Raw genomic sequence first — 26309 nt, forward strand, 5'->3', positions numbered from 1 at the left:
ATTGGCCAAGGATGGAAGAAGACGTAGAGACGTACGTGCGGACATGCCTAATATGCCAACAAGACAAGATAGAGCAACGCCAACCAGGAGGACTATTACAGCCGCTACCTACACCGAAAGGACCATGGGAGAGTGTTTCCATGGACTTCATTACTTGCTTACCCAAGTCGGAAGGGTGTGGGAGTATTATAGTCGTGGTAGACCGGTTTTCTAAGTATGGTACCTTCATAGCCGCATCATCCGAAGTTACCGCGGATGAAACCGCAAAACTATTTTTCAAGAATGTGGTGAAGTATTGGGGGATACCACATGTGATAGTAAGTGATCGAGATCCGAGGTTCACAGGGCGTTTTTGGACAGAGTTGTTCAAGATCATGGGGACGGACTTGAATTTCTCCACGAGTTTTCATCCCCAAACGGACGGACAAACAGAAAGGGTGAATGCACTATTGGAGCTCTATCTTCGACACTATGTAAGTGCAAATCAACATGATTGGGCTAAGCTCCTTGATATTGCTCAGTTCTCTTATAACATGCAAAGGAGTGAGTCCACGGGGAAGAGTCCTTTTGAGTTGGTGACAGGACGCCAACCTTTGACCCCAAATGCTTTGGCCGCTTCATATGATGGAAGCAGCCCAGCCGCTTATAGAACGATGAAGGAGTGGCACGAACAAGCCGACTTGGCCCGAGCATCACTAGATAAGGCGGCCAAGAAAATGAAGAAATGGGCGGATGAGAAAAGGCGACATGTTGAGTTCAAAGTTGGGGACCAAGTGATGGTGAAGCTTTTACCTCAACAATTCAAAACATTTAGGAAGGTGCACAAAGGATTGATCCGGAGATATGAAGGCCCATTCCCAGTAATTGGACGTGTTGGGAACGTATCTTATCGAGTCCAACTACCGCCCAAATTAAAGATTCATCCAGTCTTCCACGTAAGTTTTCTAAAACCTTATCATGGGGACGAGGAAGACCCAGAACGAGGAGTTTCCAAACGAGCACCAATGGCAGTTGCGACTTCATTCGATCGTGAAGTGGAAGATATCTTGTTGCATCGAACGGTACGGAGACGAGGTGTGCCGAGCTATAAAGAATACCTAGTTAAGTGGCGTAACTTGCCCGATAGTGAAGCAAGCTGGGAAGCTGAAGACTTATTGTGGCAGTTCACAGACAAAATCAAGAAGTATCACGAGGATCACACGACGAGGACGTCGCGAGCTTAGGTGGGGGAGAATGTCACAACCCAATAAGTTTGTGGCCCAACCCACTAAGATTATGACACAATTAAGGGTTTTAACCCAAGAACTTCATGGAAGGCCCAAGAACATCATGGAAGCTCCCTAGAACTTTCCCATGAGTTCTTCCATGGAATGGTATAGAATGTCCATGGAAATATCTAGATACATGAAGCTTCTAGTTCTTAGATCTTAGCCATCCATTGTATTTAATCCTAGCCATCCATTTTGTGATATGAGTAGTATAAATAGGGGTGGCCTCATTTGGCACAACACACCTCAAATCTCAAACATTCTCTCTTGTAAAGCATTCTCAAGCAATATAAGTATTTTCTTCAATTCCACTTTTTCTATAATATTTTCTCTTTTGGTTACTTGAATCGTTATAAGGTCCGAGAAAGGCTGACTTAGTAGAGACTAAGTGCCGCACGTGAGCTTATCGAGATAAGTCCGTGACAACAGTATATTGATAAAATAAATAAAAGATATTCTTTTTTTCCAAAAAAATAATAATAACAAAAAAAATATAAAAATAAAAATAAAAAACAACTCCTCACTCACTCCTATTTTAATAGTCTCCGGGGAAAAAAATATAGTTTAAAAAATCTCAACTTTATAAATCTTGTGAATCGCTTGTTTATGGGTCACATTATGTTTGATGATGTCGATGTACTCGTCCTTTCTTGATTTGTGTGTAAATTGAGAATGGATATACTTTGTGATTTTGGGTCGGAGAGTCCATTTGGATGAAATGTTGTGTGTTCTGGCTCAGTAACAGTGCTCGTCGCGCGTGAATCGTGAGCGCTGCACACTAAGCTTGAAACTGGAGAGTGGGGACAGGTCAGTAGTGTATGCCGCGCACCCTTAGTGGGCATCGTGCACCATGTCATGAAGTGGGGTCAGCTCAGAACACTCTATAGCGCGCATCGCGTAAATTATCTGTAAAGAAAAAAGTTCTATATGCAAAAGTTGTTCTTCTATATTTTACGTTTCTTTTCTTCATTTTATAGCTTAATCCCTTACTATTTTCTTATTTTTTTTGTTTTATATGCAAAGGTTAATAATATAAAGGAACCTTGTCTAATTATTTATATAATAACTCAAAATGAAATAATGAATTATCGAAATAGGACGGATGGAGTATAAACTTGTAAAATAATCAAGAAAACTTCATCCAAAAAATATGATGAAGCCTCGAGAAACATACAAATGATAATGAGCAACTCTGCTAATGATAAACGATATAATAAATACAGTAAAAGATAATGAGTCACTCTTCTAAAGAGTTTTTAGAGAGAAAAATTAAGTGAAAAAAGATGAAAGAAAAAAGAGGAATTCATTTTTACTTTTAAAAAAATGTTGTAGACACTAGTTATAATAATCATTTACTTCTTTTCATTTATTTTCGCGCAGTGAAACGCGCTAACCATTTTTCTTGTTATAAGTGATATACTAATACACTGGGTAAAATGGATCCGAAATGAAATACAAGGACCAGTTTTGCCATGTATACAAGAGAATATATTTGCCAACCAAGGGCCACCATGATCAAAGTTGATGGCGTTTTTGTTTTCCAACAGGATTCTAGAACCACTATAATAGTCATTGTCAATCAAACTAAATTAAAATTTAAAATTTAAAAACAATTAGGAGTACCATATTGACTTCCAATAGTTCATCTTATTTTTTTACAGTATAAGATAATAATTTTAATTGATTTTCTTTCTTTCAATGTACTCACTTAACTTAATCATTTCATAATTTTTAAGTTAATAACTGGCATACACTGATACACACATAATGATCATAGAATACCTAGTAATTTATGTCATAATCTTGTTATAAGAGGTTTTAAACTCAGTATAATACATTTCAAAATAGTCAGAAAAATGTTGAAAACGGATATTAAATAATCCGATTAACATACGTACATCTAATTAAAAATACTCGCCTAGTCGCCTTGTACCAATGATCTAAACATTAACCTTTTTTAAGGCAATTCAGGTAATTATTTGGCATGGTTTTTCTCATGAATATATATACATAGTTCATCCTTGAACTCGGATAGATAACCTACTTCAATATGATAAGTCAATGGCCACTTTATAATAACGCAAACATAATTAAAATTTTGTATTTCAAACTTGACTAATTGCCGTAAGTTTTGAAATCATAAAAATGTTTTTAGAAACTAAGCAATGAAGTAAAAATAGTTTTCTAAGAGAAATAAGACGTTTGAAAACTAAAGTTGATATAAATAAATATAAATAATAATAAATAAATATAAATAAATAAATCGTACCGTATATATTTCAATATTTCAGTTCTATGTTGTTTTCTGTTGACCATCTAAACGCAGACAATTCGTTGTCTCCATATATCCTTTTCCTTCTTCATTTATTTTTTTTTTATTTTCAACACGCTTTACAATTAAATTTCTTAATCTTTTCCTCTGTTTATCACTTTGATCATATGTCAAACATCTTTTCTCTTTTATGATTGTGTTCATCATAACAAACATATTCTTAAAATCCTGATTCTTATAGATATATTACTTCTCCCGCCAAATATTCGCCAATAGTTATGGCTGGTCGTTACGATCCTAACCCGTTTGATGAAGATGATGAAGTTAACCCATTCGCTGTAAGTTCGTTATATATGATCATTTCTGTAACTGCTGTTTTATTTTCTAACTAATTGCTTCTAAATTTCATCTACTAATGTTCTATAAATATGGCTGGTGCTTTTATATACTCCATTACTGTGTTACTGTTTAATAATTTTAAATCGGGGTTCGTTTAATTGCATAAAGTTTAACGGATGCCTTTTTGTATTTGAAATCATGATCGCTTAACTTGTAACCATATTTTGACTTAATGTTTTTAAAGATGAACTATCAAATTTCAAATATTTGGATTGATCGTTCTCGTCTTACAAAGTCATGTTACTGCGTAACTGATAATTTTGTTGATTTGTAACCAAAACTGGATGTTAATTAGCTAATTAATCGATCACAACGTTATCATGGTTCGGTCTGAAAAAGATCAAGTAAAAGTCGACCCTAAATGAAAATTCTTAGTAATTACATGGCCTCTGCAGCCTGTAGGTAATGTTTATTTTCTGATTTACTGTTATTTTAGGCTGAGTTGTTGGTGATTTTAGTGTCATCTAACAATGATTTTTGTTAATTGGATTTACTTGAAAGCAAGAGTTATAGTTAAACTTAACAACGGGTTCGGAAAGTGTGGAGTGCACGCCCATAAGAGTTGGCTAGATATTGTCGTGAAAATTGTGGGGGTCAAGGGGGCTGAACCACTTGCAGGATTCAAGGGGCAGCGCCCCTTGCGGGTATCAGTTTTTCCCTCCAAAAACGAAAGGTTGCATTCTTTCGTTGCACCTTTTCGAGTTGCAACCAAATCTAATGTGTTTTCCCTCTAGAAATACATTCAATTGCATTCTTTCAACAGAAAAACAAAAACACGCAGATTTCTCTATACACTTTGATTAGAATTTTCTTACCTGGACTCTAATCTTGTTCTTGTCTTATCCAGTCAGGATTTCGTGATACCAAGGTTTGTAGGGTCGAAATACTTAATCGAGAAAATGATTACACAATTCGAGAACCAATTGGATTATCAATTACAACCCTATTTTCTAACATGAATTTTATCATGTAGTATAAATAAAAAAAATTATTGTAGTTTCGTTTGATAGCCCTACATTAGATTTGTCAATAGCTGGATGGCTAGTTTTCGTAAACCATTGTGAAAACATGCGAGTAATATTCAATTATCACACTAACATATACCTGTGCTGTATTCTTTAGTTGTTGTTGGGCTATGTAAAGAGAAGCACATGTTATAAAAGAAAGCAGCAAGCGTTATTTGACCTATTTATGATTTAGTTAGGTTATGTGTTTTAATTAAGAAAATAAACATGTCAACTTATCTTAATATAAACATGACCAGGATCAAGGAGCTGGGGGAAATAGCACCCGCCAGACAAATTATAGCGGAGGTTCTTTCTACACGTCTGTAAGTCACCTTGTTAACCAGGCCTCTTGATGGCTAATGTCAACAGCTAAAAAGTTATTAAGGGGTGTTTGTATGTGTGTTTTGAATCTGGTTCAATTATATTGAATAATCTCAATCTCAATCAGATAATAATTAGCTTCAGAACAGCACATTACATGAGGTAGTTCATGTAAATTTGTTCCGGTTGTTGTAATAATCAAATAAATCGAAGTCTAAGCTTATGAGAAGTTCCAAATTCTAAGTAACTTTCAAATAAATGACCCATAGGATCATGTGAGTATTGCATGAACTCAATCACTAGGTTATCTTGGATGGTTTTGTTGATTGAAAATATGACAATTAGTACTTTTTTAAAATATAAAGTGATAAAGAAAAGTTGTCTTTCTGGCTTTGTTAAATGCATGCTCTTCTGAGTTGTATTATGTATATCAGTATATGTTACTAATGAAATCAACAAATAATTTGATTTTTTTTTTTTTTTTTTTTTTTTCAGAGTGTTCCTTCTGCTCCGAATTCAAAGCTTTCACCTCTTCCACATGAACCAGCCGATTTCTACAACGGTTCATATGACATCCCCCTGGATTCTGCTGCAGTATGTCTTGCATCTCAATTATTATCTTCATTTTGAATTTTAATAGTTTATGCAATTAGACGGATTATACCTATTTACACCCAATTTATATTCTGCATTGAATTCTCTTCTTTTTAGTTATAAACCTTACTCTTAATGATGAAAATTTATTGAAGGATCAAAAAAAGAAAGAGCGAGAGCTGCAAGCTAGAGACGCAGACCTAAAGAGGAGAGAAGAGGTAATACATTTTTTTCAGTTGTATGCATAAAGTTCAATATTACAAGATATAAGAAATTATTCGTGCATATGAGACTTATCAACTTCTTAAGTCGATTTATCTTATGTATCTTAATCAGTATTTTTAATGTTATGGTTCATCATTTGCAGATATTAAGACGTAGGGAGGATGCTGTTGCTCGAGGTATTTTCTACTCCTTCAAGAATTATTTTAAAAATTGTTCTTTTTTTGGCCATTATGTTTTTTTTTTTTCCTTTTCTATAAAACAGGCATTAAATTGATGGACTAATGTTTTGATTTCAGCTGGTATTGTTCTTGAGGAGAAAAATTGGCCATCATTTTTCCCGATCATTCATCACGATATTGCAAATGAAATACCAATTCATCTACAAAAATTGCAATACGTAGCGTTCACTACGTATTTGGGTATGTGTATATTTTATGATCATGACATATTTACTTATGGGGAATTCATTCATACTATTGCATGATTGAACAATTTCATGTTTTTTGATCTGTAAAATCATCCATGTCTAATAGTATAGTGATGTTGTACCAAACAGGTATGGTATTTTGCCTTTTTTGGAATATTATAGCTACAACAACAGCATGGATTAAAGGAGAAGGTTTGTCGTTCATTTTCTTTTAAGTTCCTTTCGAAACATGTGTACACCTTAACAGGGAAATTGTAACACAATTTATTGATTATTATTCTTTTTTATTTCCTTGTGTTATAGACGTGAAGATTTGGTTTCTTGCACTTATTTACTTCATATTAGGCGTTCCACTTGCCTACGTGTTGTGGTACCGACCACTTTATCGTGCTTTCAGGTCAATCTTAATCTCTTTAAAGATTTCTTATACTTTTTTATAGTTTTATTTCATATCAAAGGGTATATGCTTAAAGGCCTAGTTCTTATATGCAAATCCATATTGATAGTACCTTTGATACTATTAAGTTTGACCTCAAAAGTCAAAGGGCACCTCGTATCTTGCACAGAGGTGACTGAAACTCTTTATATCTGCATATCTTAATCAGTCTTGTTAACTGCAACTATATCATTTTGGAAATTTGAAGTCAAACCTGTTTTTCTCCCCGCTATGATCACTAATACGTACGTTAAATTTATTATAGGCGGTTGATTTAGTATCTTTACTTCGTACTAACTTATCCTTATTCTTCTCAATACAATGTGTTTGCAGGAAAGAAACTGCATTTAGGTTTGGTTGGTTCTTTCTGTTTTACTTGGTAAGCCTTGTTAAGTGATTAACTTAATGAACCATCTTGTTGTGAACAACGTTCTTAAGTTAACGTTATAAATAAGTTACTTGCAAACATATCTGATTTTGTATACATTTGACTCTGGCGTCATCCACAGTTGCACATCGGATTTGTAATCTTTGCTGCAGTTGCACCTCCAATTGTTTTCAAAGGAAAATCTCTCGCGTAAGTACTTATTTCTCTAACATTCAAACATATAAGTATTAACTTTTCTAATCGTCCTCTTTGACTTTTAAAGTCAACCTAGAACAATTAACACTGTATTTGTAACTATATACACATGTTCGTTAGTCGTTACCTAATTCATTTTCTTTACTTTGGAACAGAGGTATTCTACCAGCCGTTGATCTTGTAGGCGATCAAGCTTTAGTTGGGGTAAGTTTTATCAAGTTAATGTTGATATAAACTTTGTTCTGATTGTACTAATTTCGTATATTTTGCGTAGATCTTCTACTTTATTGGGTTCGGACTGTTCTGTCTCGAGTCCCTGCTCAGCCTTTGGGTTATTCAGGTTTGTATTCTACTTGCTGCTCATATCAACAATTTCATTATAAATTATACGAAACTAGGTGGGGACCAGGGGGCGCCCGCCCCCAGTGGATTTGAACTTTTTAGCGCAAAAATTTTGGATTTTTTATTTGTCCCCGGTGGATTTTTTTTTGCCCCAAAAGCCTCCATATTTTACACACAAAAAATTTGCTACGCTTTTAAATTGATTTTCGCCTCCGGTGGGAAAAAAAATTGGTTCCGCCACTGGTCACAATTTAACAAAAAATTGTAAATAATTTGATATTATGTTTGTTGATATGCAGCAAGTTTACATGTATTTCCGAGGAAGCGGGCAAGCTGCCGAGATGAGACGTGAGGCTGCTCGTTAAAGATACCATTTCGATACGCGCACAAAACACGAGTTATGTTCATTAATAGCTTGTGATTTATAGTGCTGTTGCTTGCTTTGTAATTTATTCATGTATTTTTTTTTGTACAATATAATGGACATGTAAGATGAGTTAGATAAATAGTAAATAGCTTTTATTATAATAAAAGGGTGAAATGTTATTTGCACAAAACATATATTTCCACCTTTGTTTCTTATCATATGATTACCAGAAGATTTAAAAATGTATCATACAACATCCAACGGTTGATATTATCAAACGATGTAACGAATCAAAGGCTAGAAGAGTTCCAGCTGGCATCAACGGCTCGCATGATTTTCTCATGTAGCGTGGAGCCCGCACACGCGATTATACCTCGATCTAGTCCTTGTAAGTACATACCTTTAGAAAAGTCAAGTTTCCGGCCACCAGCGTCGGTAACAACACCACCGGCTTCTTCGATTATAACAACTCCGGCAGCATGGTCCCATATCTTCTCTTTATAACCAGCTCTAGCAAACTTCATGAAAATTTCGGCATCTCCACGAGCAATAGCTGCGTATTTGACCATACTGTATACTCGTAACGGTTGGTTCCTGTAGTTACAAAGGTGTTGTTTCAAGTTATTAGTTTTATTTACGGATTTACCTTTCTTTGTTCCTGTGGTACATGGGTAAGTTTGTAAACTTACGTTCTACTTGTCGATCGATTTGGATTTTTGAAGGGTGTTGGACATTGCAGAAAAAAAGTTTTTGGAGATTAACCGCTTTTAGATAGAGAGGAAACACATTTTTGAAAAAGCAGGTATTTTGGATATACCCGAGTTCCTGAATCGCTTTGCGAGCCGACTAATCTCAGCACGCTTACTCGCTTTCAGGGCACAAAATCCAACCCAACAACATATTCTATGGTCTGTTTTTTTATAAGGTTTTAAAAATATTACATTTTTCGTAGTATTATTGAACTTATTATATATGAAAAACTTTCGTATACAAAGGGCCTCTTTCGGCTAGTTTAACAGGGCCCATAAAAAGATAATAGGATGGTCATGTTCGCTTTGCGAGCAACCCGGAGTCATCGAGGGTGAAAAAGCAAGTTGGAACGTGCCTTTTTTATAAAATTCGTATCAAAAAGCAAAATCTGTTTTAAAAAAAATCCCCGACACCCTCTTAAGAAATTTCGAAAAAAACAATTTACCAACGTTTAAGTTGTATGACTAAACTACCCTTCTTGTCGTGTATAACAGATTTTTTTTAACGGCGATTTTTTGGCATCGGTAGATCATTTATTTCAACGACCCTCATCATTTGCACGTATCACACAATGATACCCGGGAACACATCCATTCGGGCAGTGTTCCTGGGTAGAAGTCCGTGAACGAATCCGGAAAAACCTCCCTATAGGGTCAATATATACCACCATTATTGGTGTTCAATTGTTTTAAAGAAAATCATGTCATCCCTAATGATCGAACCTATGACCTCTCCATATCCCATGACATAAAGTACATGGGGGGAATCGTTGGGCTATGCCCGCAAGTTCGTCGTTTATAACAGATTAATAAGACATTTCACTTTAACCAGATCGTAAGCTTTGTCAACCAAATGAACTATATCAAATACGAAAGCATTAAAAATAATATATTTGTACCTAAGGCCGACACTATGAGCTAACCCTTGCGTGAACGAGTGGCTCGAATTCGCCTTCTCCACCGGTTCACAAAACGTAGCCAAAACAGGATTATCAATATCCGACACCGTAATTGCTCTCGCGTTGTTTGGCCATATAAAACTTTTATCTTCACTTAACAACGGTTGCATCCACGCTTTTTTGCTACCTTTCTTAGCATAAAGCACGCACCCTTTACTATCCCAACTTTCAGAGTTCGATTTACTCAATCTTGAAAGAATCCTCCTATACCCATTTTGGTAATTTAACCACTCTTTATTCATCGGGTAATTTGGGCAACCAAGAACCCCGAGAACCACTTCTCCATTTTCTACTAGTGCTAGAGCAATAGCGTATTGGTCCCCACGCACAAACCCAAGGGTTCCGTCAACCGGGTCAAGTACCCAAAATCGACCCGTGGGCCCACCCGTGGAGTTACACCGACTTATAGCTTCGAGAACTTCGGGCGTTTCTAAAAATTTTACCGGAGGTTGTATGCCGAAACTGGATGCGGAAGATAGGGAATCGTTGACTGTTGTTACTACAGATGACAAGAGAGAATTTGCATTAGGTTTTGAGAGTGCTTCTATGTCTTCTTCTGCAACAATCGATATGTTTTCGGGCCCAAATGCTTCGGATAATATCCAACTAACGGTTGCTTGAACGCTCCAATCTGTTCATTAATTTGTTATATGACTGTTAGGATTGATGATCATAATCATTCATGTGGTTCGGCAAATTGTCTACATCAACAATTCTTGAATTTTTTTTTCTTTCTATTTATCATATAGGTTTGGTATGTATACTCATTCAATCATGAGTACAAAGACAGTTGGTTTGACGGTTCGACTGTGACCATAACAATATTTCCAGTTCAAACAAAAGCAATTGATAAATAATCAGTCAAAAATTGTAACACTACTAAAGAGCTAAAATCATGCAAACAGTTTTTATATTGTTCAGAAATTAGTCTATGTGTATTTTCGTTGCAAAGGATATGTATTATATAGTTTAGGAATTTGAAACTAAACACGAGTATACTCACAATTACCTACAAAACCATAATTATGACTCCAGAATGGGTAAAGCAGGAGAACTAATGTTCCTAATTCGCTTAAACTAGACTTAACGACTAAGTAACTTTAACGTCGCTTTATTTATACAAAGAACACTTTTTTTATGACTTAATCGTGTTACTTTATGATCATGGATGATCAACTTTACAGGTTAATCCAAAACTTGCATGCAAAGAGCGTTACATATATAGTGAAACATGATTAGGATTGTCACCTGCAAGTTAATTACAGGTCCTAACTTTGTGTAAAGACAACCTTTCCACAAATTAAAGAAGGCCATTAGCACTTGTGAGAACCTTACTTTTTCTTCTACTTTTAAGGTCAAACCTAGTACTTTTAGAAGCGATGTTTGACATTGACTGTGGTCAACTCTCAAGCAAACAGAATCCTAATGTAAGGGTGTGTTTGATAGCATCTTAATTGAATGGTTCAACACTGAATGCTGAACCAAACCGTTCAACATTTAGTGTGTTTGTTATGACATTCGAATGACCAAACCATTCAACAATCTGTGTTGACCCATTTAGAGTTGATAATACATTCTTAACCATTCAACACCTTTAGAACACTTATCAAACAATTATACTCATATTCATATCTTTATTCATTTAAAAGGTTAATTAATACATTAATTTGAATTATTCATCGAGTTTATTCCAAACACTATCAAACACGTTATTGTTGTTCAAACTAAGTTCAATTGGAGTTTTTGAATCATTCAGATTTTGAACCATACAGTACTTAACTATTTTGATTTATCAAGTGCACTCTTAACATTTATTCAGAAATTGCACTTAATCATCTAGTTTACATCAGAAAACTACTCCATTATTATTGTTACTTTCAAAGTCTTATCTTTGACCTAGAAAAGTCAAAAAAATATCATTCACAATGAATGATAACTAATATTTCTATCCCAATACAAATGCATCAAATAATTACACTAATAATTACGCAATGAACACACAACTCTTCATCATTCAATATTACCAACATTAAAAAAAAGCTAAAAAACAGATTAAGAACCGAATAATTTACCAGCAATTGTGACAGGCGAATTATCATCTTTAGCTTGAACATCTTCATTTCCATTAAAGATCAAATTTTGTTGAACTTTTTGACAAAGCAAAGAAGCAACATGAACAGCTTTCACAGCAATTTCCAATTCTTTACAATATTTATCATCTGGGCCTGATTCAATCCCTACCCAATTGCTCTTTTTCTCCATTTCTTCGTAAAATTGGGTTTTTTGGTCGAAATTTGAATGACAGCAAATAGGGTTATTAAATTTTGGGTAATTGAGATTATGAAAAGAAACCAAGAATCTTAAATGGGTTTTCAATAAAGTATTGTTCTTGTTGCTTGATACCAAAATTTGAGGGAATTTGTTTCCTAAATTTGAACGGAAAACAGTCATTATAAATAGCAATATCAGTCTCAACTGTGGGACTAAATCGAGTTTTTTTTTTCTTTCGAAATTTTAATTCTTGATTTTGATGTATTTGGCAGGGAAAGGCACACGGGGTTGTGTTTTTCTTGGCTTACAAAAAGTTAATAAAGTAAAACATTGCAATTAAGTACCTTAAGATTGTTGTTATATTACAAGCAAGACCCTTTAAATATGTGGCTCTTGCCAAATCAGATTTTTATATTGGATCGTTATAAATTACGGAGTAGTATATACGTTTTAATGGAAAGGTTAATGTTAAATATAATGTCACGTTTTTTATTCAATTTACGAATTTAGCGATATCTAAGTCTCTATGACTATATCAATAAAGATTGTGTAGGGATGGAAATGCAATAATATGGATCCAATAATGTTATATTTATATTTTTATTATGTATATTATTCTATATATCATTAAGAAATTACTGTTATTTTTTTAATGCCCGTTAATTTTAGTCTAATATGTGTGTGTCGATTCGCCATGATTAACGACTATCTATGGACACTAATGCTACACATGCTTGGGTACAAGCATGTTTTGAAGGAGAGGGGATTGTTACGTGTCATTTCCTACGTCATGTGCTAGGATGATCAATTAACCGACTTTCTCTTTCGTAGTATAAATAAGGTGTTAGAGTTCATTTGTGAGATTAGGCTTTGATTGTTAAGTGTGTGTTTATCACATTCTCTCCCATTTCATTTGTAACTGTGACTATGAGTTGGTATTCATCAATAAACTTGTCATTTCGAGTATTTTCTTCGATTCTATTTCTTGTTTGTAGAGTTCAAGAAATACTTAGATCTTTTACGATTCATTTCTAGAAAGATCATATCAGAGTGATTATAACCCTCACAAAGAGTGAAGACCCAACCACAGATATTATCTATATATTCATTTGGAAATCTGATGAACGGTGAAATCCAATTGAATTTTAATTTTAAAATCGACTTTTGTTAAGAGTTAATGTCATACCCCCAAATAGGGCCGGGGAAATATGACTTCACAATATCACAACACAAGTATGTATAAACGAGAACGACTCTATATGAGACGTTTTAATATAAACTGATGTATTAAAACAGCGGAAAGTATTATGTCATTACAATTGTAAAACTTAAATGTTCTAATGCAACAGTATAAATGTATAAATGCGGACTCCAAAAGCAGCAAAGTCCAAATAGCAAATAATCTTTAGCAATCTTCACCTGAGACAAAACATGCTTAAAGGGTCAACCAAAAAGGTTGAGTGAACAACATAGGTTTAACAATTATAATAAGTTTTTAGACCACAAGATTTAGTTATAAAGTTTAATCAGTTCGGTAGTAGTGCTGGTGTATATGATATCGATACTAACCGTAAGTTACCCTAAACACATCACGTTCGTGTCGTGCATCATTATTATGTATCCATTGACCAACGGTCATCCGGATAGAGACGTCACCCTCAATAGCGCTATTCATAATAACTAAGCATGCCTTTATACGTAGCAATTAACGATATCATGGTAGGGATTTAGCATGAATCAAAGCATGTTAGCAACAGTTTGAACTAATCAAAATAAAGTTTGAGTACTTGCGTCTAAGCGTAAAACAGTTTAAAAGCAAGCATGTGTCTCACCCCAAAGTTATAAAACAGTTAAGAAATAGTAAAAAGAGGGGCTATGAAGTTCACCTTAATAGCAGATAGATATTCCACGCAAGTTATATGATCGGAGTGTTGAACACGGAGATCTCAACCTAGAGATGTTATGTTCGATTAGTTAATGTCTAATAGACATAAAGTTTGTTTATTAATATAGTAACTATATTAACAGTGACCGTTTTCGAGAAAAGTTATATTTATATAAGTGATAATATACTTAGTGTTATTAAGTGTTACAATATAATTAAGTGTATAAGTTATACCAATAATAGTATTATTATTTACTTTAATCAATTACTATGTATATATATCACTATATGTTACATCTATAAATATACCTCTATGTGATACATACATATACATATATTCTTTATTATTATTATACATGTATGTATTCATAACTATATGATATATATATACATTAGGTGTAGGTGTTACATATATAATAGTGTAAGATGATACGTATATATATATACTTATTACTTTTATTATTATGTTTACTGATAATGCTAAAAACGAACATATATTTCATAGCATTATTCCCCAAGAAAGACAAGCTTTTAGTTGCAAATGTTCTATTTACAAGTGATATTCGTTTAAATATTAAAAGGTGAAGTCAAAAGACAGATTCGACGAATTGAAGACGCAAACGACCAAAAAGCTCAAAAGTACAAAATACAATCAAAGAGGTTCCAATTATTGATAAGAAACGTCTCGAAATTACAAGAGTACAAGATTCAAAACGCAAAGTACAAGATATTAAATTGTACGCAAGGACGTTCGAAAATCCAGAACCGGGACCAGAGTCAACTCTCAACGCTCGACGCAACGGACTAAAAATTACAAGTCAACTATGCACATGAATATCATATAATATATAAATAATTCTTAAAAATTATATATATATTATATTAATATTTAAAATCATCGGCAAGAAAGAAGCCAAAGCTGGTGAGCTGGAATTTCAAACTCCGCGACTCGCGGAGTTTGAAGGCAAAAAATGTCGCGAGTCGCGGAGTTCCCCTGGACTCAATTCCCTATAAAAGCAAACGCAGTTTGATCGCAAAAACCATCCAATATATCAATCTCTCTATCTATATACGTAATATTTATATTTATAATTTATATTTTAATTTTAATTTTAATTTTAATCCTAATAATAAGGGTATGTTAGCGAATGTTGTAAGGGTGTAAGTCGAAATTCTGTCCGTGTAACGCTACGCTATTTTTAATCATTGTAAGTTATGTTCAACCTTTTTAATTTAATGTCTCGTAGCTAAGTTATTATTATACTTATTTAATCCGAAGTAATCATGATGTTGGGCTAATTACTAAAATTGGGTAATTGGGCTTTGTACCATAATTGGGGTTTGGACAAAAGAACGACACTTGTGGAAATTAGACTATGGGCTATTAATGGGCTTTATATTTGTTTAACTAAATGATAGTTTATTAATGTTAATATAAAGATTTATAATTGGACGTACCCATAAATTACCATATACACTCAATCGGACACGATGGGCAGGGTATTTATATGTACGAATAATCGTTCATTTAACCGGATACGGGAATGGATTAATAGCCACTAGAATTATTAAAACAGGGGTGAAATTATGTACAAGGACACTTGGCATAATTGATAACAGAGTATTAAAACCTTGGGTTACACGCAGTCGATATCCTGGTGTAATTATTAAACAAAGTATTAAAATCTTGTTACAGTTTAAATCCCCAATTAGTTAGAATATTTGACTTCGGGTATAAGGATAATTTGATGAGGATACTCGCACTTTATATTTATGACTGATGGATTGTTATGGACAAAAACCAGACGGACATATTAAATAATCCAGGACAAAGGACAATTAACCCATGGGCAAAAAACTAAAATCAACACGTCAAACATCATGATTACGGAAGTTTAAATAAGCATAATTCTTTTATTTCATATTTAATTTCCTTTATTTTATATTTAATTGCACTTCTAATTATCGCATTTTTATTGTTATTGTATTTAATTTCACTTTTAATTATCGTACTTTTTAATTATCGCAAGTTTATTTTATCGCACTTTTATTATTCGTAATTTCATTATCGTTATTTATTTTACGCTTTAAATTAAGTCTTGTATTTATTTAATATTTTTACATTTTGTTTTAACTGCAACTAAAGTTTTAAAATCGACAAACCGGTCATTAAACGGTAAAAACCCCCCTTTATAATAATAATATTACTTATATATATATTTGTATTTTTATAAAATAAACTAATATAGCGTTAAGCTTTGTTTAAAGATTTTCCCTGTAGAACGAACCGGACTTACTAAAAACTACACTACTGTACGATTAGGTACACTGCCTATAAGTGTTGTAGCAAGGTTTAAATATATCCATTCTATAAATAAATAAATATCTTTTGTAAAATTGTATCGTATTTAATAGTATTTCCTGCTAAAATTTAATAGTATTTTATACCCCTTAGCTTTAACATCAAGTATTTTTGGTGCCGCTGCCGGGGAATCAATCTAGCTTAAAAGCCGGAAGCGTAACGCTAAATTTTTTTTTAAAAAAAAAAAAGATTTTTATTTTTAGTTTACTTTTATTAAAATTCACTTTTGTAAAAATACGTTTTTAATTATTCGAAAATATAAAAAGAAAAACAAAAATATAAATATTTTTAAGAGTTTATTAAATATTTAAGTTTTATAAAGTTTCTTTATTTTTATTTTATAAAAATATAAGTTTTATTTAAATATTTTGTGTTTATTTAGAACATAAAATTAAAAACCGAAAAAAATAAATAAATAAATAAATAAATAAATAAATCTAGTTTTAAGATTTTTATTATAAAGTATTTCTATTTTTATTTTAGTTTTTAAAACATAAGTTTTTAGTTAGTTTTTATAAATATTTTATTTAAATATTTAAACAGAAAATATAAAAAAAAAGTAAAACGAAACCTGTCGAAACCAGCCTGTAATCTGAATTTTCATATCCCGCGACTCGCGGAGTTTGAAGAAGAAAATACCGCGACTCGCGGAGCCGTCTGACACGGGCACACAGCAACCCTAATTTGGCATTTATTACGGAGTTTTAATTATTATTATTAATTAATTAGTATTTAGGGTTAATTAATTTATTATTTAGTTTAAGATTTAATTAATTTGTAATAATTATTTTTAATTAGTTTTATTTATATATATAAAAGTAATAGTTTTATAAAATAAATAATATAAAAATAATATTTTTATAAAAATTGTACTTTTTACAACTTTTAGTATATTTTTATATTTTGTCCCTTTTTAATTGTTTTAGCGTAATATTTGTATTTTTCGCTCGTATTTAGTTTTAAACTTAGTTTTTGCCATAGTTATTTTTTACTTCTAGATTTTTAGGCTTTGCCGTAAAATTCCTTAAGTGCTTTTTCTTTAGACTAAGATTTAGGTACTTTAGAATTTTGCGACGCCTTTTTAAGTTTTAGTTTCTTTTTAAGTTATTGCCATTTGGGATATAGTTTTTCTTGTAAGCTTTAATATTTTTAGACACCTTTTACCTATGTATCAATTATCATTCCAATTAGTAATCTCAATTTGCGATTTTAGTTTTAAGTTAGTGATAGTAATAAGGTTGGGTTAGTCTAGTGTTTTTAAGTTCTATAAGTCACTCTTTTTCTTTCTTATTTTTATTTTTCGATCTTTTTCCGACACGCTCTTTTTCTTTCTTATTTCTCGCTATTCTAGTTTTTAGGACATATATTTTTTATTCTACTTCTTATCTAAATTTCTTAAAATTACGAAAATTTATTTTAAGTGGTTAAATTGATAGACATCAAAATTTTCTGGTTCGTAGTAATAGTTGGATTTGTACGTGGACCGGGTTATTGGAGCCAAACAGTCCTCAATTATATTGAGACCAAACGAATCCTGCCCCTCTGCTGCATCTTTTGGCTATTCGAAACGTGAGCAAAATCAGAAAAGTCTATTAATTGGATTACTTATATAATTTTTCTTTCCTTTTTAAAAACTAATAGGATATTCAGTGAATGCACCGAGCAAGACGTTCACCACCTTTTGTACGTTCACCACCTGTAACTAGATCAAGACATTTAGCAAATATTACCGCCGTTGATTTTTCTTTAGAATCGTCATCCAGTCGACCAAGTACTCCAGTTCAAATTTCCGATAATCCATTTTTTGAACCCGACCTCACAATTGAGAATCCGGAGAATATTCAGGGACGATTCATAGATCCTGAACCATTAAATTTTCCTCCGGAACCACCAATCATTCAAACAGAGATTGTTGAGGAACGAACCATTAAATCAGAATCCTCTAGTGATTCCGATTCAACAAATTCAATTATGGAGAATCTGGAACCTTTAAGTATGGAAGACCGAATGAGAGCTAAACGCACTGGCCAAGGTCACGCAATTACTCATCCAGACATTAATGCGCCAGATTATGAAATCAAAGGACAAATTCTACACATGGTGACTAATCAATGCCAATTTAGTGGTGCGTCGAAGGAAGATCCAAATGAACATCTTCGTACCTTTAATAGGATCTGCACTCTATTTAAAATAAGAGAAGTTGAGGATGAACAGATATATCTCATGTTATTTCCCTGGACTTTAAAGGGAGAAGCCAAAGATTGGTTGGAATCGTTACCTGAAGGGGCGATTGATACATGGGACGTTTTAGTTGAAAAATTTCTTAAACAATTCTTTCCGGCATCTAAAGCCGTAAGACTTCAAGGAGAAATTGTTACGTTCACACAGAAGCCGAATGAAACTCTATATGAGGCGTGGACAAGATTTGGAAAGTTATTAAGAGGATGTCCGCAACATGGTTTAGACACCTGTCAAATAGTACAAATATTCTACCAAGGATGCGACATCACTACAAGGAAAGACATAGATATAGCAGCTGGTGGTTCCATTATGAAGAAAACCGAAACTGATGCTTATAAAATTATTGATAACACTGCTTTCCACTCACATGAGTGGCACCAAGAAAAAGATATCGTTAGATCATCTAAAGCAGCTAGAGCCGATTCTAGCCATGACTTAGATTCCATTTCCGCAAAGATAGATGCTATCGAGAGACGAATGGAAAAGATGACTAAGGATATTCACTCAATACGAATTAGTTGTGAGCAGTGTGGAGGACCACATTTGACCAAAGATTGTCTCAGTATTGAATTAACAATGGAACAAAGAGAGAATATTTCATACATAAACCAAAGGCCTGGAAATAATTATCCGAATAATTATCAACCGCCATGACCAATTTACAATCAAAACCAGAATTATAACCGAAATGTTCCATACAACAATCAACAAGGTCCTAGCAATCAACAAGTATCCAACAATAATTACAATCAGCAAAGACCTAATTTTCAAAACAAACCACCACAACCCGATGATAAAAAGCCGAATTTAGAAGATATGATGACGAAGCTAGTTGAAACTCAAACGCAGTTTTTCACATCTTAAAAACAAACCAATGAACAAAATGCTCAAACATTTAGAAATCAACAAGCTTCTATTCAAAATCTGGAACAAGAAGTAAGTAACCTAACAAGATTAATAGGTGAAAGAAAACGGGAAAGTCTACCTAGTGATACAAATGCTAACCCCCGGAATGAAACAGCTAAAGCCATTACCACAAGAAGTGGTACAACACTTAAACCACCTGAAATACCTGTAACTTCTGATGAAGCTATTCCTACTCCACAAGAACCACAACCTGATCAAGATAAGGAAAAAGAACCGGTAGTTGAAAAGGTTAATGAAGATAACACAGTTAAGGCTAAACCTTATGTTAAACCATACCAACCACCACTTCCTTACCCGAGTAAAATGAAGAAAGAGAAACTTGAAGCCGAGCAATCCAAATTCTTGGATATGTTTAAACAGATAAATGTAAATCTTCCTTTCATTGATGTGATTTCAGGAATGCCTAGATATACTAAATTCTTGAAAGATCTGATCACGAATAGAAAGAAAATGGAAGAACTCTCGGCTGTTACTATGAACGCTAATTGTTCAGCAGTGCTGTTGAATAAGATACCAGAAAAACTATCTGATCTAGGAAGTTTCACAATTCCATGTTTTCTGGGTAGTCTTAGTTCAATAGAAGCATTGGCAGACTTAGGTGCTAGTATAAATTTAATGCCATTTTCACTATACACTAAACTAGACCTTGGAGAATTGAAACCAATAAGAATAAGCATACAACTAGCCGATCAATCAATAAAATATCCTAGAGGGATAATGGAGAACGTGCTAGTTAAAGTTGGTACTTTAGTATTTCCAGTAGATTTTGTTGTTCTGGACATGGAAGAAGATTCTCAAGTTCCTCTCATATTAGGAAGACCATTCTTAAACACGGCTAAAGCAATGATAGACGTGTTTGGTAAGAAATTGACCCTAAGTATAGAGGACGAGAGTGTTACCTTTTCAGTTGATAGAGCAATGCAACAACCGCAATCTGCAGATGATACATGCTATTATATTCAAACTATAGATTCACATGCAGAATTATTAGAAGAATTTCCAGAATTACAAGGAACAGGAGAATGTTCTTTAGGAGAAGGAACTGAACCAATTAATGAAGCTGAAATATTAGCTACACTTATAGCTAATGGATATGAACCAACAACAGAAGAAATTCAAATGCTAAAAGAAGAAGACAGATATCGATATAAATTATCGATAGAAGAACCTCCGAAATTAGAGTTAAAGCCACTTCCAAACCATTTGGAATACGCTTATTTACATGGTGAATCTGAACTGAAAATGAGAAATCACAACTCATTTCTGTGTTGAAAGCTCATAAACCAGCCATTGCATGGAAGATTCATGATATTAAAGGAATAAGTCCTTCGTATTGCACACATAAAATCCTTATGGAAGAAGGTCATAAAACGTATGTGCAACGCCAACGAAGACTAAATCCTAATATGCAAGATGTAGTTAAGAAAGAGATTATTAAACTACTAGACGCAGGTCTAATTTATCCAATTTCTGATAGTCCATGGGTAAGCCCAGTTCAATGCGTGCCTAAGAAGGGTGGCATGACTGTCATTACAAATGAAAAAAATGAGCTTATTCCTACTAGGACTGTAACAGGATGGCGTGTGTGTATTGATTATAGAAAATTAAATGACGCCACCAGAAAAGATCACTTTCCCTTACCTTTCATTGATCAAATGTTAGAAAGATTAGCCGGAAATAGTTACTATTGTTTTCTAGATGGATTATCCGGATATTTTCAAATTCCAATAGCACCCGAGGACCAAGAGAAAACCACGTTCATATGCCCTTATGGTACTTTTGCTTACAAACGCATGCCATTTAGACTTTGCAACGCCCCTGCAACCTTTCAAAGGTGTATGATGGCGATTTTTCACGACATGATAGAAGAATGCATGGAAGTTTTCATGGATGACTTTTCAGTCTTCGGTGATACATTTGAATCATGTCTAGTTAATTTGGAACGAATGCTTATTAGATGCGAACAATCAAATCTAGTACTTAATTGGGAGAAATGCCATTTCATGGTTAAAGAAGGCATCGTTCTTGGACATAAAATTTCAAAAGAAGGAATTGAAGTGGATAGAGCTAAAGTAGATGTAATTGTTAAACTTTCACATCCCACCAATGTTAGAGGAGTTAGGAGTTTTCTAGGGCATGCCGGTTTTTACCGACGTTTCATAAAAGATTTTTCTAAAATTGCCACTCCTATGAATAAACTCCTAGAAAAGGATGCTCCATTCATCTTTTCAGATGAATGTATCAAATCTTTTAATATTCTTAAAGAGAAACTCACTAATGCGCCGATCATGATAACACCAAATTAGAATCTACCATTTGAACTAATGTGCGATGCAAGTGATTTTACAATGGGAGCCGTTTTAGGACAAAGGATTGAAAAACGATTTCAACCTATATATTATGCTAGTAAGACGTTACAAGGAGCACAAGCGAACTATACAACTACTGAAAAAGAACTCCTTGCTATTGTCTTTGCTTTTGACAAATTTCGATCATATCTCGTTCTAGCTAAAACGGTGGTCTATACCGATCATTCTGCTCTTAGATACCTATTTTCAAAACAAGATGCCAAACCAAGATTAATCCGTTGGATCTTACTCTTACAAGAGTTCGATATTGAAATCCGAGATAAAAGAGGAGCAGAAAATCTCGCCGCTGATCATCTTTCTCGTCTTGAAAATCCCGAATTAGAAGTTCTAAATGAATCGGCCATACAAGACAACTTTCCTGATGAATATCTATTGAAGATAGATTATAATGAAATTCCATGGTTTGCTGACTATGCAAACTATTTAGTATGTGGATTCCGTGAAAAAGGATTATCGTACCAAAAACGAAAGAAATTCTTCAGTGATATAAAACACTATTTCTGGGAAGATCCACATCTGTTTAAAAGTTGTCCCGATGGAATAATAAACCGATGTGTATTTGGAGATGAAGCTAGTAAAATTTTAAACCATTGTCACACAGGACCAACAGGAGGGCATTATGGGCCTCAACTAACAGCAAAAAAAGTTTATGATACTGGATTCTATTGGCCTACAATTTACAAAGACACACACCTTCTTTGCAAATCCTGTGATGCTTGTCAAAGGGCAGGAAAAATAAGTCAACGTGATGAAATGCCACAAAATGTCATCCAAGTATGTGAAGTATTTGACATTTGGGGTATTGACTTTATGGGTCCATTTCCAAAATCTCATAATAATCTCTACATTCTCGTTGCCATTGATTATGTATCTAAATGGGCGGAAGCACAAGATCTCCCAACTAACGATGCACGAGTTGTAGTCAACTTTTTAAAACGTCTTTTTGCAAGGTTTGGAACACCGAAAGCTTTAATAAGTGATCGGGGAACTCATTTCTGTAATAATCAACTTGAGAAAGTTCTTAAAAGATATGGAGTAACTCATAAAATCTCCACCGCATATCATCCACAAACAAGTGGACAAGTTGAAAATACCAACCGAGCTTTAAAACGTATTCTAGAGAAAACCGTAGGATCAAATCCGAAGGAATGGTCCATTAAATTGGAGGATGCACTCTGGGCTTTTAGAACAGCCTACAAAACTCCAATTGGAACCACGCCTTTTAGACTTGTTTATGGAAAAGCATGTCATCTTCCAGTAGAAATTGAACACAAAGCATTTTGGGCTTTGAAGACATGTAATCTTGATTTACATGAAGCTGGACGTCTACGGTTAAGTCAACTAAACGAATTAGAAGAATTAAGACATGAAGCATACGAAAATTCGTTAATCTATAAAGAAAGAACGAAGAAATGGCATGATAAAAGAATCAGAAGTTCAAAAGAATTCAAAGAAGGAGACAGAGTTCTTCTTTTCAATTCACGATTCAAGCTATTTCCTGGAAAATTGAAATCAAGATGGTCTGGACCATTCATAGTCAAAAGAGTTTTCCCATACGGAAAGATAGAATTAATAAATTCAAATGGGATTGAATTTAAAGTTAATGGTCACAGAGTTAAACACTACATAGATAGTCCAATGGAAATCGACAACGAAGTTAATCATAATTTCGATACCACAGCTAACTAAGTGTGGGGAGATTCAAGTCTTTAAAGGATAATATGTATTTCTGTTAGAGTTAGATTTTCTGTTTTCGTGTAGTTCTCGAAAATAAACCCGAATGGTCTTTCCCTAGCAGACCCTAAAGAACTAGTCTTCTCCCCCCATTCTGAATTTTTATTTTTTTTTAGGTTTTTACGAAATGAAGACTGTCTGTGAACTAAACCATGGTCTAATGCTACACGCTTTGATCACTAAACGTAATAATGACACACTTCCGAGTGAAATAGTATCAGTAATCAGAGAAAGATTGGACGGAGTAAGAAAAGAATCCAGATGCGAAGATAATAAGTTACAATTTGGTAAAGGAAAATCAAAATCCGCAGCGAAAAGATGAGCACGACACCTTGAAAGATGTCACAAATGCGGAAAATGGTCACATGGAGGTAAATGTTCAAATAATCAAACCTATTCAAACACTGAATTTGTTACTTTATGCAGAGACGGACCGTTCATATGTTTAGAAGAAAAAACACTGAATGCTCGAGGTTACGCCTATGTAGCCATGGAAAACCAATTAAACCGACTATCTTATGAATGGGATAGATCATATAACTAAGAATACTATCTCACAGGTAAGTCTGTACAGTTTTTTTTTTATTTTTAACCTTTTGATAATAAACGCTAATTTGTTCGCTAAAAAGTATTAAATTGGTATTGAATAAAATTAGGTTTGGCGACCGAAATTATTGATATCATACAAAAATTTATTACATCACTGCGAAATTTAACGTTTATTCTTAAGGTATAAATATCTTTAATCAATCAACCCAAAATATTTCAAAAATTCGTCATGAGTTAAATTAGGTTATGGAACCGAAATTACTTTACCGAAAAGAGGGGCGCATATTTTTGATAATATTTGATTGATTAAAGTGGGATAAAAAGCCACAAAGATTTTTAATTTTATTTTTACCATGTTTTTAAAATTAATATATAAATCTTAAATTAATATTGTAAACTTTGTAAAAACAATATATTTAAAATTGTAAATATTTGAAAAATTAATATAAGTTTGGTGTGAATTTATAATATGAATTTTTAAATTAAGTTTGGTGTGAATTTTTAATTTTTAAAATATAAATTTTTAATTTTATGCATTTCAAATTTTAAGTTTAGTGTGAATTTTTAATATTAATTTTGAATTTTATGTATTTTTAATTTAAGTTGGTGTGAATTTAAAAACAAAAATTTACTTTATCTCATTAAGTTAAAAATATGATTTTTAAAATTCGTCGTAAGTTGAAGACTAGGTCGTTGAACCGAAATTGCTTTACCCAAGGGAGGACGAGAACTTTTATTATCATTATTTTTAATCTTATTGAATTAAAGTATGCCAAAAACATTAAAAAAACCCAAAAATCTTAGCTTTTAAAACAATCGCTACAAAAAGACAAATTTTAAAATTTTGTCGAGGGACGAACTAGGACATCGATCCGAAACGACCTCGTCCTAAATAACAAGGGAAACAAAATTTTAAAATTAATTACTTAATTGTTTTAATTAGTATAAGATATATATAAAAAAAAAAATACAAACTCCGCGACTCGCGAAGTTTGAAGGGTCAAACACCGCGACTCGCGGAGGGACCAAAACCCAGAAAAAATAAAAACGTAATCAGCTCAGTCCACACACCACAACACAAAAATAAACTGCGAAAATACTCCGAAAAAACCCGAAAAATACACACCAAATTCGCAATTTTTGACCGATAATCATCAAATCTTTTACTAAAATCATGTTAAGAAGGATGCTATCAAGGAATTACTCAAGAAAAACGGTAAATTTCTACACCTAAACACCATTTAATCCGAAAATTAGTGTTCTTGAGCAATTTTATACCCAATTTGATTTTGATGCTTTTTAGTGTAATTATGTTTAAATTGCTTATGGATTATGCTTGTATAACCTAGATTGATGCTATTTAACATGATTAGATGCCTTAAACTTCAAATTTTGAGTAATCTAGGGTTTGTGTTCTTGAGCAAATTTGGGGCTTTTTGATATAAACAGGTTATGACCGATTTTTGTCATGAATTGTTGCTAAATTAAGTAGTGTAACATGTTTAGGTAGTTAAATGATCCAAACTTTGAGCCTAAGCATGATTTTGAGAATTAAAGTGGACTTTTTCAAGTCTAAAATTCATGAACTTGATTTTTAAGAGATAATGCCATTTGAAACTTGTTTAATTGCTAGAAATGATTATTTTGACATGTTATTTGAGTTGAATGCTTATGAACTTGGTGAACATTTTCGTATATGCTTATTTGAAAAAGTGTAGATTTGATAAAAATGTGAAAATGAGCTTATGTTTGATATAAATTGAACATGTCATTGTAATTATTTTGATTGATGATTTTGCTGACACTAATGCATATTTGGATGCACAAAAATTGTGTTTGATGTATTTTGCAGACTGAAAGGGGTGAATCTTCATCCCAAGCTCGCAATGCTCCTACTGAGAATACGGAACAACAGGAGGTGGATAACTACTACAAACAAGATATACCTCATCTAGTCATGACATTTTCTGATATGCACTTGGAAGATTTGCACCCGAACCTGAGATTTGACAGAATTTGGAT

At 33.3% G+C, this 26309-nt stretch overlaps 2 protein-coding genes across 2 annotated transcripts; one reads left to right on the top strand and one right to left on the bottom strand.

Moving 5' to 3' along the window:
* Window positions 1-3599: 3599 nt before the first annotated feature.
* Window positions 3600-8446, top strand: LOC139861896 (secretory carrier-associated membrane protein 5-like). Its single transcript, XM_071850423.1, has 13 exons — window positions 3600-3878; window positions 5204-5269; window positions 5763-5861; window positions 6017-6079; window positions 6229-6262; window positions 6383-6505; window positions 6643-6705; window positions 6817-6910; window positions 7283-7328; window positions 7459-7526; window positions 7688-7736; window positions 7807-7872; window positions 8174-8446. Exons 1-13 carry the CDS (start codon window positions 3819-3821, stop codon window positions 8237-8239), a joined length of 897 nt encoding a protein of 298 aa, XP_071706524.1. The 5' UTR covers window positions 3600-3818; the 3' UTR covers window positions 8240-8446.
* On the bottom strand, window positions 8386-12444 carry LOC139861895 (3',5'-bisphosphate nucleotidase AHL-like). Its single transcript, XM_071850422.1, has 3 exons — window positions 12022-12444; window positions 9890-10580; window positions 8386-8835 (listed from the first exon to the last, which is right to left on the bottom strand). The coding sequence occupies exons 1-3, from the start codon at window positions 12398-12400 to the stop codon at window positions 8532-8534; spliced, it is 1374 nt and encodes a 457-aa protein (XP_071706523.1). The 5' UTR covers window positions 12401-12444; the 3' UTR covers window positions 8386-8531.
* Between the last annotated feature and the right edge of the window lie 13865 nt (window positions 12445-26309).

Source organism: Rutidosis leptorrhynchoides, chromosome 8 (genome assembly GCF_046630445.1).
Source record: "Rutidosis leptorrhynchoides isolate AG116_Rl617_1_P2 chromosome 8, CSIRO_AGI_Rlap_v1, whole genome shotgun sequence".
Lineage (NCBI taxonomy): Eukaryota > Viridiplantae > Streptophyta > Magnoliopsida > Asterales > Asteraceae > Rutidosis > Rutidosis leptorrhynchoides.

Excerpts from the sequence above, each read along its gene's own strand:
- LOC139861895 (XM_071850422.1), bottom strand. The coding sequence starts at position 12,400 with ATGACTGTTTTCCGTTCAAATTTAGGAAACAAATTCCCTCAAATTTTG. Across the intron at positions 10,581-12,021 it reads TTCGCCTGTCACAATTGCTG|ATTGGAGCGTTCAAGCAACC; the intron begins GTAAATTATTCG and ends ATTAATGAACAG. Across the intron at positions 8,836-9,889 it reads GCTCATAGTGTCGGCCTTAG|GAACCAACCGTTACGAGTAT; the intron begins GTACAAATATAT and ends TTGTAACTACAG.
- LOC139861896 (XM_071850423.1), top strand. The coding sequence starts at position 3,819 with ATGGCTGGTCGTTACGATCCTAACCCGTTTGATGAAGATGATGAAGTT. Across the intron at positions 3,879-5,203 it reads ATGAAGTTAACCCATTCGCT|GATCAAGGAGCTGGGGGAAA; the intron begins GTAAGTTCGTTA and ends AAACATGACCAG. Across the intron at positions 7,329-7,458 it reads GGTTCTTTCTGTTTTACTTG|TTGCACATCGGATTTGTAAT; the intron begins GTAAGCCTTGTT and ends CGTCATCCACAG.